The sequence below is a fragment of the Phaethon aethereus genome (assembly GCF_964289735.1).
Source record: "Phaethon aethereus genome assembly, chromosome: 16".
Taxonomy (NCBI): Eukaryota; Metazoa; Chordata; class Aves; order Phaethontiformes; family Phaethontidae; genus Phaethon; species Phaethon aethereus.
Window position 1 is genome coordinate 13,065,637 of NC_138592.1, and position 17,091 is coordinate 13,082,727.

The following is a 17,091-nucleotide window of genomic DNA, read 5'->3' on the forward strand; positions in this document are numbered from 1 at the left end:
TGAAGGCACCAGGCCAAGCCAGAGGAATTACTACAGAGGTCTCCAGGGATGGCATGTCTGGTTTGGAGCACCCCAGTAACCTTAAGTCCTCAGTGCTCACATCAAGGGACAGGCTGGTATCCAGGGGGGCTTTTATTGCCGAGATCTCCCATCTGGGCACTGGCATCTTCCCAAGGGTTGAGGGGTCACCAGTGAGCTCAGTGCTCTTGGACAGCAGGCTCTCCAGCAGTTTGGGGTGCTTTTCTTTCTTGCACGGTGTTGAGGTGTTCTGCAATCCCACCTCCATCAGGCAGCTGGCTCTGTTGGGGTGCTCGCAATGCAAACCAGACAGGTCAAAGGCAGCCTGACCGTGGTGAGTCTTGCAGAAGCAGACAAGACTGAGGTCAGAGAGGCCATGGGTCAGGCTGTGCAGGTCAGTCTTCACACAGCTGCTCGGAGACTCTGACTGCTTGACAGCACAGAGAGAACTGCCTTTTGATGTGTTCTCCAAGTCCATGAGAAGCTCCCAAGTGTCTGGTTTGGAGGCACTGCTATTGTCCATGTAATAACTTTGGACAGGAGATGAATGGGTATGGCTGGAGGCCCCAGCCACAAACCCCTTTTCCAGGATTTCCTTTATGGTTGGGATACCAGTACCATGCCTGTTGGTGGACAGCATGGTGCAGAATCCCACCACTGTCAGGCTTATGGAAACCAGGATGACCCTGTCAGAATAAACATGTTGCTGCTCATTACTGTTTACAATCAAGTTGCAGACTTAGAGAGCAGGATTGCTCTTTGCAAAATCCTGTCTCGGTCTTGCTTAAGAGAGCAAGGAGCTGAGCAGGATCCAGGACAGGCAGGCAGGCATCCAGCCCATCATTGTGTTCTAGAGCAACACAATTGCACCACAGCCTGTTTGTTGGTCAGAGGTCATTGTGGAGCCTCCCTAGAGCAGTATTTATTTGGCCTCAGCATGTATACCACTACTCTTAGCTTTGTATGGGCTGTAGAGAGTCTCAGTAAGCCTCTCCCTCTGTTAGTGGTGCCATGATGGAGCTGGTTTTCCCCAGAGATAAAACACTTTATCCTTGTTCCTGAAGTCAGCAGGCCATTAACCCCAGTTAGAGTTGGGTCCCTTTGAGAGAAAGGCACTAAAGCCAGGCTCTGGTTAGGATGGGAGAAGTTGAGGAGCAGCTCTTGTCTTACCATGCGTAGGACTAAAGGTAGCCCCCAGCCCAGGTGCAGACCTGTGGGGTCCCACAGCCCACACAGGGCACTGAGGGAGGTCCTCAGGGACAGGCCCTCATGCTGCACACCCCTACCTTCTGGCCCACAGGCAGGAGCTTCCTTCATGCTCTCCTCTGCCTGGAAGTTCTCACCAGCAGCTGCCTTCTAGCCACCCTCGAGGAAACACAGCAGGGAAGGGGAAGGGAGCTGCTATGGTCTGAAACCATTTCTTACACTAAGTGACTTGAAAAAGCAGAAATAAAAAAAGCTCCTGAACTTACTATAAATGGTGGGCTGTGTGGCCAGTCTAGGAGGAAAGCTTTAAGAGATTAGAATACTTTTTCCTTAAAGATAATTTAGCTATGTTAGTATGTGAGAATTAAAGAGTACATGCTAAGAGACTAGACCAAAAAGAACCTCTTACCTTCAGCTTCTGTAGAGACCCCTTCAAGATCTTGATCCTTTCTTGCTAGTGTTGCTTATAGTAGTTTTATAGTTCTGCTAATTAACTAACAGGCTAATTTCCTAATTAAGCTAGTTTGGGAGAGGGAGGGGTTTTTGTTTGCTTCTTTTTAAGCAGAGAGGCAGTGATTGTGGGCCATGGCTAAGTGCTGAAGGTCAGCTGAGTCCTGCAAGGGCTTGGTTGTGTTTGTAGCCTGTCAGTGGGCAGCCCTGGAGAGCAGAGGGGTGTTCACAGTAGCTATGGTCCTCTGCTGCAGGAGGAGGAAGGCACACGGAGCCTTCCTGCCTGGACACAACACTTGCGGGGGGCGGGGGTGTCTCTAACAAGGTGATGTCTCTCTTCAGTTTTGTCTTGTTTGCTCTGAAACACTGGCCAGGAGCATCCATGTGCACAGGCTGAATATGGACATTACAGCTAATGTATGGGCACTAGTAGGTGTGCATGCTGTGTGTACGCAGGCTGTGTGCAGCGTGAAAACAGCAGGAATCCAAAATGCAGGTGTACGAAGCGCAGGCATGTCCAGGACCGCCTGTCACCAGGGTAGCTGCTCCTGCTTTTTCTCTCCTGCTTTTTGTGTGTGGTGTGACGTGATGTGACACGGCGTGACAGTGCCACTGCCTGGCTGCGGGACACAGGGAAGAGCTGAGCTCTTCCATGCTGACCGCCTCTTCTCTCTTCTAGGAAGCGCCGGACCTGTGCTCTCCCGTGGGGACCCCGTAGTGCACCCCTGGAGCTGGAGGCTCTGCGAAAGCAGCCTGGGGAAGGTGGTGGATTTGAATTTGGTTTCCTGCCCGTTTGGGTGGGAGGCGGCTGCCGGCGGCCCAGCGCCCCACAACTGGCCTGCTCTGGCGTGAGGCCCCCACAGCAGCGCGGTGGCAGGAGCACACCCTGGCCTAGCGCTGGGTGCAGCCGGGCTTGAGGGGTTCTCGGTGCGCCCCAAACCCGTTCAGGGCCGCCTGTCACCGGGGGGGCTGCAGCGGGTGATGCTGGGGTCGAGGTGACCCGGGTAGGGGGGGATCCGCTGACCGGTTGCCCGGGGGGATTGGGGGGGGGGGCTCGGGGCCGAAGGGGCGCCCCCCGAAGGCGGAGCGGGCGGGCGGGCGCCCTCCCGCGCGCGCCTCTTTGTGCGGGCGGGAGGCGGCCGCGCGCATGCGCGGCCCGGCCCCGCGCAGGGCGGGGGCCGCCGTTGGCGCGAGATAGGAAAGCGCCGCCGCCGCCGCCCGGCCCCGCCATGGCGCGCCGCAGCCGCGGGTGAGTGCGGCCCCGCCGCCGCGGGGCCCGGCGTGCTGCCGTGGGGCCGCCTGCGGGCTCCTCGCCTCCGCGCCCTGTTCCTGCTCGCCGGCCGGGCGGCGAGCAGGGCCGCGGCCCCGCACCCCCGGGCTCCGTGTTGCGCGGGGCCCGCGCTGAAGTGCTCCGGCCGGGAGCTGGGTGCCGGGCTGGAGAGTGGGGGGTGCCGGAGACGGGGGCGTGCGCCGGGCCCTTTGGGGCTGCTCCCCGGCACTATCCGGCTGCTTCTTGCCTCCCTCCTGGTTGCTCCAGTGGTGCGGGAGGCTGCAGGGGCTGTAAAGAGGGGAAATGGTGCTAGTGCCTAGATGCAGAGTCCTCTCAGAGGGACAGTAGGGAGCGGAAATACAGAGAAATGCTCCTTCCCCTGCTCTCGGCACCATAAAATTGTTATCACGCCCGGGAGCCCAAAGCTGAGGGGCCTGTTTAAACCTGGGGTGTCTGAGGGAATGTCTGTGAGGTGTTGGGGCTCGGTGTGGGGAGAGAGGAGAGCTGGAGCTCTGCTCTGCATGCTGCTGGTTGCTTTCTGGAGCTCTGCTCAGCAAGGTGGAGGTTGCTCCCTCTGCTGCATTTGTATCAGAGGTGGAAATTACAATTTTCTTTTATTCATCTCTAGTGAGGACCAGGATGAGCTGCATTACCAGGACACGGACTCGGATGTGCCAGAGCAGCGGGACAGCAGGTGCAAAGTCAAGTGGACACAAGAAGAGGTGAGTGAGAGTCTGGCACTTGCTGAGCTCGGCTGTTTTGGGGTAGGCCTCTGACATGGCACCTGGTGCTTGGGTGCTTCCACCCCAGTCCTCACCTGCTGGCTACGACACCACCTCCTGCTGTCTTGCTACTGGAGAAGACCATGTGTCTTTTGCTGATGTGAGCTGAGGCCTCAATGGGGCTAGGAGGTTCAGGGCAGTTTGGAGTGTAGCCTGGAGGGCAAGAGCTCCAACCACTTAAGTCCTAGTATGTGAGTCCTGAGCAAGGTATCTGCTGCCTGCAGCGCTCTTGTGAGCAGAGAGGGGTTCCAGAAGATGGCTGAGGCCTCCAGCAAACTGAATTGTGCAGTGGAAATGTCCTCCCTTTTCTCTGTTGAAAGCAGGGAGCATTGAGACTGGGTCATGGCTTAGCCTTCTTGCCTGAAAGCCTGAAATTAGTTGGGATATTCTCTTCCCTCCTCCCAGTTCCTCCATCGTCTTTGTCCTGTGTGAAAACTACAAGATGTCCTGTCTGCACTGGGATCTGAACACCAAGGAAGGTGGTTTTTCTACAGGGATCAAAGCTTCAGGCTCATGTTGGGCAGGGAATTATTTCATGCCTCTTCCCAACCAGAGCACCAAGGACACCTATAGCAGACTTTTTGTGAGCTGTAAGAGTTGGCACACCTGCACTATAGCGGTGTTCATGAAAGAAATGCCTGTAGAGCCCTGTAGCACTGAAAGGCAGTAGACCACTGGGCTAGTGGTGATACATTTAAACTAGTCAGCTTTCTTGGTCAGGCAAAAGCAGTGTCTGAGCTTGGAGATGGACTGTCTGGTCAGAGGTGCACTGGGGCTGGATAAGCAGGAGGCCTTGGCCACAGGGTTTGAACCAGACTGTGCTAGAACAGAGCTGTGCTCTTGTTTTGTACTCACTGTATGAGCTCAGCCCAGAACCAAACAGTCTGTTCCAGTTGGGCTCCACATACTGGAGCGCTGCTAAAGGACGGTGTGAGCTACCTTCCTCCCCTGAAAGCAGAATGCCAAAGAAACCTTCTTCACAGTTCAAAACACCTACCTTGTTCTCTGATGCTGTCAGCCCAGGGGTGCCTGTGGCATGTGTTGCCTCAGTGTATGTGAAAGTGGATGTCTTTGTTCTTTGCAGGATGAGCAGCTGAAGATGTTAGTAAGACATTACGGGCAGAATGACTGGAAGTTCCTGGCCAGTCACTTTCCTGTAAGTGACCCCTTGCCCAGTTGGGAATCGTAGTGTTTGCATGTTGCTGCTTGTTCTCCGTGCACTGGTTCTCTGTGTCTGTGCAGCACCTTGCACAGTGGGAATTGGTTCTGCGACTGCAGCTCCAGGCTGTGAAACAGTGCTCCTTCAGTGCAGGGAGACATCCTTCTTGTATAGAGGACTTTCAAGGGCAAGTCTTTTGGGGCTGGGGTGAGAAATTGAGCTTCCTATCCCTGTCTTCCCTGCCCAGTGCCCTAGTCATAGTCTGTATTCTACACGTGCAGGTTTTTCGTGGGACAGCTTGCGGGGGGCAGGGGGGGATGGGACACTGCTGTTGCTCTAGGGGCTTTTGGAGCTTCTGGTCTAACACATGGCTACTCTTATTCCTTTTCCTAGAACCGCAGTGATCAACAGTGTCAGTACCGGTGGCTGAGGGTGTTGAATCCAGACTTGGTAAAGGGCCCTTGGACCAAAGAGGAGGACCAAAAGGTGAGTTGAGGCAGGAGAGGATCTAAGCGTTGGACTGTCTCTCTGCAGAGAGGATGGAGGTGTCAGACCCTCGGGTCTTTTCGTCTAATCTTTGGGTAATTCTTTCTAATGGTGGATACCCATGAGAGCAGCAATCTGACCTGTTCTGAGCAAGCTCATGCAGCCATGGTCATGACAAGCAGAAGCAGGTCTAGGTCTCTCTAGCTAAATACCTCCTCCCTTTCACACAGTACCGCTACAGTAGGCTGCCAGGGGAGGAGAGCAGAAAAGGGAATTAATTCGTCTGCCTGCTGGCACATCTCCACCTGACCTGGCAGTGTTGACCTAAGAAATTTAGAACTGGCATTTCCTGTACCACAGTAGACAGCCTAAAGTAGATGTCTGAGGTCAGCTAGGTGTATCATGGCTTCTGCAAGCCTGTTTCCAGAGTGAGCTGGGAGGGACCAGCTCAGACTCATCATCTTGACGTAGTTAAGAAAAGCTGGAGTGAATTCCAACTTCTACAAAGGTTTTGTGCTGCAAAGTTTTTTCCTAATTTGTCAGATTCCCTGTAACACTTCTGCTCACCCATTTCTTTGCCTTTTGGTCCCATTACGGGCTGTTATGGTCCCTTTTGCCTCCCATCTGTGTGTTATGTCAAGCACATCCTAAGGAAGCTTATCATGATGTCCTTCTGCCTTTCTACAGTAGAGCAATAGTTGCCTGCTTTCCCTGTCCCTTTGCATGTCCTGACTGCCAGCCTACCCAGCCATGATGCTCACTGCCATCCTGGCCAGGCTAGGCTCCAGCTTTCTCCGGACACTGTGCTTTGCTTTGCCCTGCAAGCCCTCCAGCTCCTTGGCCTGTGCCTCAGTTTGGTGTCTTTGGTCCATTTGTCTGTGCTTGATAGTCAAGAGTCTGCAGTAGAGACATTTGTTGTGGGCCAAGAGCACTGTGAGCATCGCCTGGCTACCTGCACCTTTCAGTTGAGTGCGGCTGGCCAGGGTGGAAATACTCTTTGAGAACCCTTCAGCCTCCTCTCTAAGATTTTTGGCAGGCTGAACATTGCAGGCTTTAAATTGTTTTGTCCTGACTGTGCTATGGACATATCACAGGGGCTCAGAACAGATTCCATGCGCAGAAGCATTTGCAGTGAGCCTCAGGCAGAAGTGACAAAGCCTTGGGTGAAGGGGAAGTGGCTGAGTGCATGGCTTTTAAGTGAATATGGCTTGTTTATGCTTTGGAGCTCTCGCTGTGTGTGTCCTGATGCTAACAGGGCATGGAGCTGCAGGCCCTGGCACATCCTTGTGTGTACCACACACTGTTAAAGGGAGGCCTGTGCCTGTCTCCCAGTGGGCAGAGCTGATGGGGACTGTTGTCATTTGTCCAGGTTCTCAGTAGGAGGAAGGGCAGAGGAGCCTTGGATCATGTGGGACTTGGCCCTTGCTCAGAAATGGGCATGCATTTCTAAATCTGAACCCTTCTCCTTGGTGCACCTGCCAGTCTGCACCCCATCGTCTGTGAGCGGTTGTCTGCATTCGCAGGTTCCATGTAGCAGAAAGTCTGCATGGAAACAGCCTCTTTCAGAAATCTGGCTGAATCATTGCTCTCTGAAATACTGGTACACCTGATTGTCAGTGCTGGATCCCTCCAGCTTTTTCTCCTAAGGGGCCTTTCTCTTATCTGCCTTTACCTGGTCCCAAGAGAGGTGAAGAGCAAAGTCTGAAGATGACTGTATTGACCTTCCCCTCCTTTATTCCATTTCCTTATTTCCCTCCCACTCTCTTCAAAGGTAATTGAACTGGTTAAAAAGTATGGCACCAAACAATGGACCCTGATAGCCAAGCACCTGAAAGGGCGGTTAGGGAAGCAGTGCCGGGAGCGCTGGCATAACCACCTGAACCCTGAGGTGAAGAAGTCCTCGTGGACAGAGGAGGAGGATCGCATCATTTTTGAGGCCCACAAGGTCCTGGGGAATCGTTGGGCAGAGATTGCCAAGCTTCTGCCTGGGAGGTAGGATCTCTTTGCTCACTGGTGCCTTCACAGCTGGGTGATCCATGGAGATCCATGTGATGGTCTCACAGGGTGGGGCTGGAGAGCATGCAGGAGCTGTTAGCTGTGCTTTGAAGCTGCTGTAAATGGTGATTTCTGTTTCCTTGTGCTTTCTCTGCAGGACTGACAATGCTGTGAAAAATCACTGGAACTCTACCATCAAGCGGAAGGTGGACACAGGAGGCTTCCTCAATGAAACTAAGGAGTCCAAGTCACTGTATGTGCTCGTGGAGGTGGATGACAAGGAGAGCCAAAGTCGAACGAGAGCTGAGAGCCAGGTACTGCACCAGCACATTTGCAGCAGGGTCAGTCCCTTGCTCTGCTAATGCATATTAGAGCTGTTGATCCACCCTTCTGCTGCCCCTCACGCTGCCTTTGCCACAGCCTGGTGTCTGCCTAGGCAGTCTGTGCCTTCCCCCAGCCTCCTCCAAGACACTGACTCTTGGGAGATTTTTCCCTCCAGATGTGAGCCCAAGTGTGTTATTCAGGTGGAGGACAGCAGTCTGCTAGTGCTGTTACCTTGCCAATCCGAGCATCAGGTCTGTCTTGGACACGGAAGATTATTTTTTTTGGCTCTGTTGTGCTGTTGCTGGTAGGAGAAGGAGACTGCTTCAGATAGTGTGGTGGGCATGGTGAAGAGGTATAGTCTTCCTTTCCTTTAAAAAAGGAAGCCAGGGAAGTACATCCAATTTTTTTTCATGAAGAAAGCATATAGTTCTCAAAGGCAGGCTCTTGGAAAGTAGGAAATGCAGAACTAGTGCTACCTGCGTAGCCTTCGTTCAACTTACTCCTGGGATATTGTTAAGTGAAATCTTCAATTAAACAGTCCTGTGCTTGTTGTGTTGTATGGACTCCTGCTCAGATGGTGTATGGGACAGAGCAGTGAGGGAGAACGGGGATGTGAAACAAACTGAATGGCGGGTGGGAGAGCAGGTGGAGCTGAATGTGTCCAGGGACCCTTGCTTTTTGTCCCAGGACTTGACGTTGTTCCCTTGGTTTCTACTAACGGCTGGACTTTCTTTGTTGTATGTGCAAAGACTGTCCTGCCAAACTGGTCAGTCGATATCTCTGAAATAAAGGAAGAGGATGTCAGTGATGAGGAAGTGACAGGTGTGCAGGAATTACCCTCGGAGCTGCCAGCTGCCCAACTGGCAGAGCATAATGCTGAGGGCACCCCAGATGATGCAGTGCCTGAGGATGCCTCTTCATTCGTTGTGTCACCGTACAAATGGGTCGTTGAAGCTGCCAACTATTTGTACCCAGCATCTGTACCAGCCTTCAATGAAGCTCTGGACATGATTGAATCCGTAAGTAACAGACCCTTGCTATTCCAGCTAATGTAGGGAGGCTGATCACCACTCTTTTCCCTTGACTGAGCTTACTGGGTCCCCTTGTTCTCTCTTCCAGGGCTGGATCAGGCCTTTCCAGCTCTGTGAGTGTTGCTCTGGGCCTGCAAATTCCCCTAGGGGGATGTCGCTGTGCATGGGCTCTGCTGGTGTGGGAGGCTGTAGGTGCTGGCAGACCTGATTTCAAGCTCTCCTTTATCAGCCAGGGTGTCCCCAGCTCTCCCTTTCTTAAGGGTTTAGGCCCATGCTCATGGGCTTTCCTTTCCCTCCTGTACTGGATGGGACAGGACAGACTGGGAATAGGCTGGACCCACTTGTAGTATTCAGGACAGACCCCTTCACACTGGGATAGACCCCTTCACACTGGGATGACGCCACCATTTGCTTTCAGTGGAGGTAACTTCACTGAAACTAGTAATTTGGGACAGTCAAGCAGCGCTGAGGTCCCCAGGGTGATGGAGGCATGCCAGGGTGAAGGAGGTGGGCTAGAATCAAAAGGGCACTTTGCTGCCATCGGTGGGAAGTGTCGCTGCAGCTCCCACCCTGCCCGAAGAGCTTATGAGCTGATTATCCATGAAGGATCCACTTTGCATGTGTATAGGAGGACAGAGAGTCTGTGCCCAGGGCTTAACGGCCCATCTGTGGGTCCTTAGGGGCCTGCTTGTGTGGTACTTTGGGTGTTGGTGGGGTTGAGCTGTGAAGCAGCTGATCTCTGAACTAGTCTGGTTATTTTTAGTCTGCTTCCAGCAGTGCGTGTTACAGCAGAGCCTTGTATTGGTGTGCCCAAGACTGTGGTTTGGTGTTGGGTGACAGTCACTTCACTCAGCCCTGGTCCCCAGCTGCTTTTTTTTTTTTGTCCCCTCTGTGTGGGGGTGCAGCTGTTTATGCAGCTGCACTGTGAACTGAACTGGGAAACCAACCTTGCATAAATAGAAAAATCTGCCCGATGCACAAGCAGCAGCATTCAACTGGGTCAGTTCCCTGGTCTGGCTCTCAGCTGTGCTGGCAGCAGAGGGGAGGAGGGCTTGAGCACTCCTCTAGCCAGGCTTCTTGCAAAAGCCTGTGCAATCTCACACACCCATTTATTTCACCTCCCAGTTCATCTCTGCCTCTGTACCAGTCAGCTGTTCAGCTTTCCTTCCTGGGCTGCTTCTGATGGTTTCCCTTCCGTGTAGGACCCTGATGGGTGGTGTGATCTCACCCAGTTTGACCTGCCTGAGGAACCCTCTGCTGGCAGCAGTAGTAGCAGCAACAGCCCCGTGAGGCAAACCCCCAGCAAGCCAACACCGTCCCTGCCCAATGTGACCGAGTACCGCCTGGACGGGCACACCATCTCTGACCTGAGCAAGAGCAGCAAGGGGGAGCTCATCCCCATCTCTCCACAGGCAGAGGTGAGCTTTGGCACACCTCCCTCTGTGCTGAAGAGGCAGAAGAAGAGGAAGAGCTCCCTTTCCCCCGTCACGGAGAATGCCACCAGCACAAGCCTTTCCTTCCTTGACTCATGCAACAGCATGACGCCCAAGGGCACCCCTGTCAAGACACTGCCCTTCTCTCCATCTCAGGTACAGAGCAATGGCAGAGCACAGCCTGTGCTCCTCTGCTTGAGCTTGGTTGTGAGCTATTAAGCGTGTTACTGCTCTATCTGCTTGCTTTAATGCCATGTGTTCCCATCAGCGGTGCCAGCTTTGTGTTTCACCTCCCTTGAATGAGGCAGTGCCAGCACACAGGGTGTGTCCCTTGGCTAAAGCAACGTGCAGAGTTGGGTTCTGGCACTGCTCATCTTCAGCGCTGCTCTTCTGGTGGGAGCAGCAGCCTGTGTCTTGCCTCTGGGAGTGCTTGCAGTGTTGGTGAGGGCCAGCTACCCTGTGTGATGGGCAGTGCATGTGCTCGCTATTAGGAAGGAGCCCCACTGTGCAGTTCTACACGCCTGCCCCAGGATTGCTGGAGAGCACAGTGGTGCTTCTGTCCCCAGGGAATTGCTGCCCCAGCTGTGGGTAGCGGAGTGGCAACAGTGACAAGTGGCTTTCCCTGTTTGTTTCCAGTTCAGTCATGCAGGCAGGCTCAGCAGCACATGCCTTGTGCTGATCTCTGAGTTTGTGCTTAGGAAAATGCTCCTGGGTTTGTCTGAATTGCGAAAGGGACTCAGGATCAGTTTGTCATTTTCTCACATATTAGGCTGAAGATGGCTCAATGCAAAATCTATTAACTTGTACGCTGCTGTGTTACATGGACTCCCCTCACGTTTGCCAACCTGAGGTCAGAATAGACCTTTGGTGGGCTGGCATTAGCCCTCCTTCACCATTTTGCTTGGCTTTATCTGGACCGGTGCAAGCAGAGACTTCTCTCCCACCCTGTAGCTGTTTGTAGTCATATCAGTTCATCCCTTATGGGAATTGAATAATCTTTATAGGTGTGAGGCACCTTCTGGCAACGTTCATGTATGTGTCTGTGTACAGGACTGTATAAGTCTGTAAGTCATCCTGGTTTATACTGGGAGAGATCCCTCTTGTGCCACTCGGTATGGGGGGATTGTCCTTACTTCAGGTTTTACCCCATATTTAGGAATAAAAAAAGATTTGTGATACTATGCTGGGATGCCTGAGATTGAGTGTCTTCCCTTTCTTTCCTGTGCTGTGCAGTTCTTAAACTTTTGGACCAAACAGGATACACTAGAACTGGAGAACCCGTCTCTGACCTCCACGCCTGTGTGCAGTCAGAAGGTGATTGTCACCACCCCTCTGCACAGGGACAAGACCCCTCTGCTGCAGAAGAACTCTGCGTAAGTCCTTTCCTCCTCCCCTGTCCCCACCTGAGCAGCATCCTTTTCCACACAGGAGTCTGGTCCAGTGCAAGCATACTTCCCCCAATACTTGTACTGGCACTGCTGAGAGAGGGGCAGGGCAAGCTGGGGATTTCCTTCAGTCAGTGTTTCCCCCCAAAGACAGCTCCTCCCTGAGCTGCAGGGAATCAGTGTCCAGGCTGATTGGGGTTGCAGCCAGGTGACCACCGTTGTGCTCAGTTGCTGGATGGGCTGTTGCCTTTGGGAAATGTTGCTGTGCTGTGAGCCCTGTGCTGGCAGGGAAGGGATTTCATTTCTTGAACAAGAGCTGTTCAGATCCCTCCGTTTAGCTCTGCATGCTCTGCTTTGCCTGACCTGAGGGGCAGTCCAGGGTGACTGTACCAGGCAGGTGAGAAGAGCTGGTCTGCACAGGGAGTGTTTTGCTGATGCACAGAAGCAGCACAGTGTTTGGGGGTGCTGGCTGTGCTAGTAAAACTGCTCTGTTGGTGTGGTCCAGAGCAGCTCCCCGTCCAGGCAGCGTGAGCTGACTTGGCTGCTCTAAGTCCATTTGCATGCAGGACTTCTGCTGTTCCAGATGTTACTGTCACAAGCACAGGCTGGGCCTGAGCAGATCTGCCAGCAGAAGCATTGCAGAGTAGGGCTGGCCTGCAGAGCTGCATGTTGCCTGTGTCAGGGTGCTGTACTGCTTTCCGACAAGGGTGCTTGGTAGCTGGCACGGCGGAGCAGCATAGCTGTCATGCCTGAAGGATGTTTTCCCTGCTAAAGGCTCTTCCATGCCTGTTTGCCCTGCTTGCAGCCCAGGAACAGTCCAGCCAGGCAGGTCTGCTGCTGCCATGTGAGACTCTGGTGGCGGCTCGTGTAATGAGGGGGATTGGAAGGATGGGGGTTGCTTTGTGTGGGTTACAGCATGTCTGATCCTTTGTCTTTCCCACTGCTGCCAGGTTTGTCACACCAGACCAGAAGTATGTGGTGGACAACACTCCTCACACCCCCACACCTTTCAAAAATGCCCTGGAGAAATATGGACCAATTAGGCCGCTGGTAAGTGGGCAGGTCTGCTGCTTGCCGATGGCAGAGATGTACTGAATGCTAAACGGGACCTGGGGTAGGCTGCAGTGGAGCTGTGAGCGTGCCATTATCTGTGCCACAGCAAGGTACGGTCTAGTAATGCCAGGCTGAGATGGAAGGGATGAAGGGGACCTTGTCATGGTGAATATGTCATGGTAAGTAGACACAGGACTTTTAGCTCCTCTGTAAACCAGCTAAAAATGCCAGAAACAACCCTTGAATCAGTCTGCAGTGCTTGGCTACAGATGTCTTTGAGGAAAAGCAAGGGAATGCTCTATCTAGGCATTCTGAGGAACTGGGTCTCTAAACGTGGGTGTTGTGGGGGTGGCAGTTTCCAGTATCTGGAAATATATGCCTTCTGTGCGTACTGATCTCTTGATGGCATATTTGGGGTTCAGCTGATAAGAGTCCCTCATGCCTGGAGATCCTGTAAATCTGTCAGGCTAGCAGAAATCTTGTCATGTATTTTCCAGCTGGGAAGTAAAATAAGTCGTCTATGTGTTTGTTCCCTCCCTGTGGGCTCCCCTGACCCTGTTATCCTTTGAGAGAAATTCTTGTGAGACTACCCACCACACAAATCTTGAGTCTTGTGCTCTCTGCCTTTTCACACCAGCCCCAGACTCCTCACCTGGAAGAAGACTTGAAAGAGGTGCTTCGAAGTGAAGCTGGCATTGAACTTATCATAGAGGATGATGTGAAGCCTGAGAAACAGAAGAGGAAACAAGGGGTGAGCCGATTTTGCATCTAGTACCTGCTGCTGAGCTGCCCTGTGCTGTTAAGGAGTGTTTTGGCTGGTTTTGTTCATCCTACTGTTGATGACAACAAGTTTTTGGCCTGTGGGTTGCTGTCTTTTAATCAGCAAGAAGTGCCTGAGGTTAAGACCTGCTTAAAATACTGCCAGCTGTGTCCTGGTTTGTGCTGAACTCGGGCCATGATAGGAGATGCTGTGTCCCTAACCTACAAGAGAGACCAATGGCACACTTGGAGCATCTGTGGCAAGTTGGGCTCCCAGAAGGATGTGGGCTGGTATGCAAAATCTGTTGGCTCAGTTCCCTGGTGACCTTTCTTTCCTACTGAAAGGGGCTTCCTCTTCTAAATCAGTGGCTCTTGGTGCCAGGAGGAGAGCACTGGAAGCTGCTGTGCCCTGTGGTGGGCAAGGCTGCAGCACGCCTTATTCCTGAGGTGCTGGTACAATGCAGACCTGGGGTGACGTGGGCCTGGTGTGCACCCTGGGCCCTTAAGATGGCGGTTTGCCAGGTTGATTCTTTTTGACACTTGTTTTTCTATGTCCCCTAGTTGCGCAGGAGTCCCATCAAGAAGGTCCGGAAGTCTCTGGCCCTGGATATTGTGGATGAAGATATGACCCAAAATATGCCTGCCCTCCCCAAGACTGTCTGTTTCAAAAGAGCCCAGGTGAGGGGTACAGTGCTCAGAGCAGCGACAGAGCTGGCTTCTGCTCCTGAGAAACCTTGTGCAAGGCAGTGGTGGGAGCTTTGCCGCCTGCAGCTGCTTTTGGACAGTACATGTGAATGTGGAAGGGCTGAATTTGTTAGCTAGCCTTTTGTCCAGGCCACGTCTTAGCACTTTTAGGGCAAATTAACTTGTTTCCGTATACATTTCTTTTTCTCATCTTTGCAGCCTGTGAATTTTCTGTCAAGGTCCCTGAATCTTTCCTCCTCGAGCAGGAAGAATGACAGTGGTTTGCTCAACAGAGCCTTTGTGCAAGTGCAGCCAGAGAAGATGTCCTACAGGAAAATGCCGAGCCATTTCAGACCACCAGCACCGGTAAGCCTTGTAGCCACTGCCTTCCCAGTCAGGGGGTTAGCTGGTGATGCAGCCCTTGTCCCTCCTTGGGAGGAGGAGCGAGGGGATGAAGCTCTGCACACTCCTGCATGGGCATCCTTGTGCTGTCAGGGCTGTCTTTGCCACCCAGGCTTGGAGATTCTGAGCCAGCAGTGTTACGCTACAGCTCCCTCCTGTCTCTTTGCAAACCTGCTCTTCTGCTGGGGCTCAAAGCCCTGCAGCTGATCAGAGCTCTGGCCTGCTTGTTTGGCCGCAGATTTCCTCATGGGAATCCACATCCTGTCCTAAATCTGTCAGGGAATTTGGAGAACTAACCCAGCAGTGAAGTAAACTTTCCTTTTTTCAGCAAGTACTCCTTGAGTGGGCAACAGTAGGCTTGTCTCTTTTGCTTCTCTGTGCATAGCAAGTCTGTAGAGCTGTATAAATGCTGAACAAAAAGGTATTTCCCATCTCTTATTTTTAGGGTGTTTCTAGGTTGTGATGAAGGCTGTGTGCCATAGGCAGCATAGGCTGGCTTTATCCTGCTGTCTACTTGAAGCCATGGCAGTACAGAACTCCAACTGACAGTGTACCACCTTTGTAGCCCGTGCTGAGGCTGGTGGTGTTACACCTACCCTGAGCCTCAGCTCTACACTGTGGAGCACATCTGGGATCTGCTGGAGTCACAGTAGCCTACAAATGCACTCTGGGGCATAAATGGTTTCTTGTGCTCTCCTTAATAGAAGGAGATGGGTGGGAATAGAATGGTTTGGGTGGGAAGGGACCTTTCAAGGCCATCTAGTTCAACCCCCCTGCCATGAGCAGGGTGATCTTCAACTAGATCAGGTTGCTCAGAGCCCTGATCTGGAACACTTTCAGGGATGAGGCATCTACCACCTCTCTGGGCAACCTGGGCCAGTGCTTCACCACTCTCATTGGGAAAGATTTCTTCCTTGTGTCTAGTTGAAATCTCCCCTCTTTAGTTTAAAACCATTATCCCTTGTCCTATTGCAACAGGTCCTGCTAAAACGTCTGTCCCCATGTTTATTATGTGCCACCTTTAAGACCTGGCAGCTGCACTAAGGTCTCCCTGGAGCCTTCTTTTCTCCAGGCTGAACCCCCCCAACTCTCCCAGCCTGTCCTCACAGCAGAGCTGTTCCAGCCCTCAGAGCATTGCTGGGGCCTCCTCTGGCTCTGCTCCAGCATGTCCATGTCTCTCCTGTGCCGAGGGCTCCAGAGCTGGACGCAGCACTGCAGGGGGGTCTCCCCAGAGCGGGGCAGAGAGGCAGCATCCTCTGGCAGAATGACCAGTCTAGACCTGGGGCTGAGCAACTCACCTAGGAACTGAACTGGTTGGGAATAAACCCTGAAGCTGTTCTTGAATCCCTCCCATCCCTCTGGAATATCTCCAGCTCAAGGAGCCTTAGTGGGTTTGTGCTTTGGGTTTTTTGTCTCAAGCCAAGTAAGGGAAAGACTTGAAAGGGCACCTGGGCCGTCCTGAAATGGGGCACTGACCTGGGGAACTGCTGAATGTCACCCCCCTTTGCTAGCAATGACCATCCTGGCTGTGATGAGTAACTGGCAGTGTGCAAGTTCCTCCTGGTTGCAAGATGGGTGCTCCTAACTCCAAAGTTTTTTTTTTTTTTTCCCCCCTTGGGTAGCAGATAGTTGTTAGTTTTACTTATTTTTGCAGCCTTTTAAAACAGGATGTTGACATTGTGCTTGTCCTCTCCCTTAACTGCAGTGTACACATGCTTTGTTTTCCCTCTATAGATGACCAGGGCTTGGAAAGCGGTGGCCTGTGGTGGAACCCGAGACCAACTCTTCATGCAGGAGAAAGCTCGACAGTTTTTGGGCATGTTGAAACAGAGTCACACATCAAGGACCTTAATCTTATCATGAAGGATTGTTCTGCTTTTTTATTTTATTTTTTTAATTTTTTTTTAAGTGGAGGGGAAAGGGGACCAGAGGAAAAAACACCGTCTGCCCAGGCCATAGTGTTTGGGGGTGGATTTTTTTCCTTTTGTTCCCGGGTAGATCTATATTGAAATAATTGGGCTAACTGCTGGCTAATGTGTGGAACGCAAGTTTGGGGATCATTACAGAATGGCAAATGAGGGAGGGATGGAGAGCTAACGGCAAGACCTCTCTCTAAGACCTGGGTTCTGCAGAAGTAGCAGCACGCAGCAGTATTCAGTGTGGGCAGTGGAGACCGGCCTCGCAGCCTGCCTGGGTTTCGTCCTGGCTGCTTTGCTACCTCGGGAACAGCTTTTGTGAAGGTTCCCTCATGTCTTGCATCCCCTGGCTTTCCCTGAGGGGTGGGGTGGACCCCCTTGCTCTAGGAGGAGGGAGGGTGTTGCGCACTCGTGGGACAGGGGCTTTGGGGTGACGCATGTTTGGAGCTGGCCCTTCGCTCCCTGCGGGGCTGCTTTGTGCTGCCATGCTGCAGGAGGGGAGTGGCGGGCGCCTCTCCCCAGGGCTGTGCTCCCCCTTCAAATAAATGATGGTGCTAACATCACCCTCTTGCTCCGACTCTGACTCTGCCCGGGGCCTTGCGACACTTGGGAGGGAGGCAGCGCTGTGCCGGGGTGGCGAGATGTGGCAAAGCACCGGTTTTTGTGTGGGATCTTTTCTTACCTGGTAAATTGCTGAATTCTTTTTAGCTTCTCAGTATGGGGGGAGAAGGGACAGTT

The 17,091-nt window shown here is 52.8% G+C and overlaps 1 protein-coding gene across 1 annotated transcript; it reads left to right on the plus strand.

The window, feature by feature from the left end:
* Positions 1 to 2,903: 2,903 nt before the first annotated feature.
* On the plus strand, positions 2,904 to 16,847 carry MYBL2 (MYB proto-oncogene like 2; the record flags this gene model as incomplete). Its single annotated transcript, XM_082007035.1, has 14 exons — positions 2,904 to 2,923; positions 3,573 to 3,666; positions 4,811 to 4,882; positions 5,279 to 5,371; positions 7,143 to 7,363; positions 7,524 to 7,680; positions 8,440 to 8,709; positions 9,924 to 10,310; positions 11,388 to 11,527; positions 12,490 to 12,589; positions 13,230 to 13,343; positions 13,913 to 14,029; positions 14,255 to 14,401; positions 16,172 to 16,847. The coding sequence occupies 14 exons, from the start codon at positions 2,904 to 2,906 to the stop codon at positions 16,298 to 16,300; spliced, it is 2,061 nt and encodes a 686-aa protein (XP_081863161.1). The 3' UTR covers positions 16,301 to 16,847.
* Between the last annotated feature and the right edge of the window lie 244 nt (positions 16,848 to 17,091).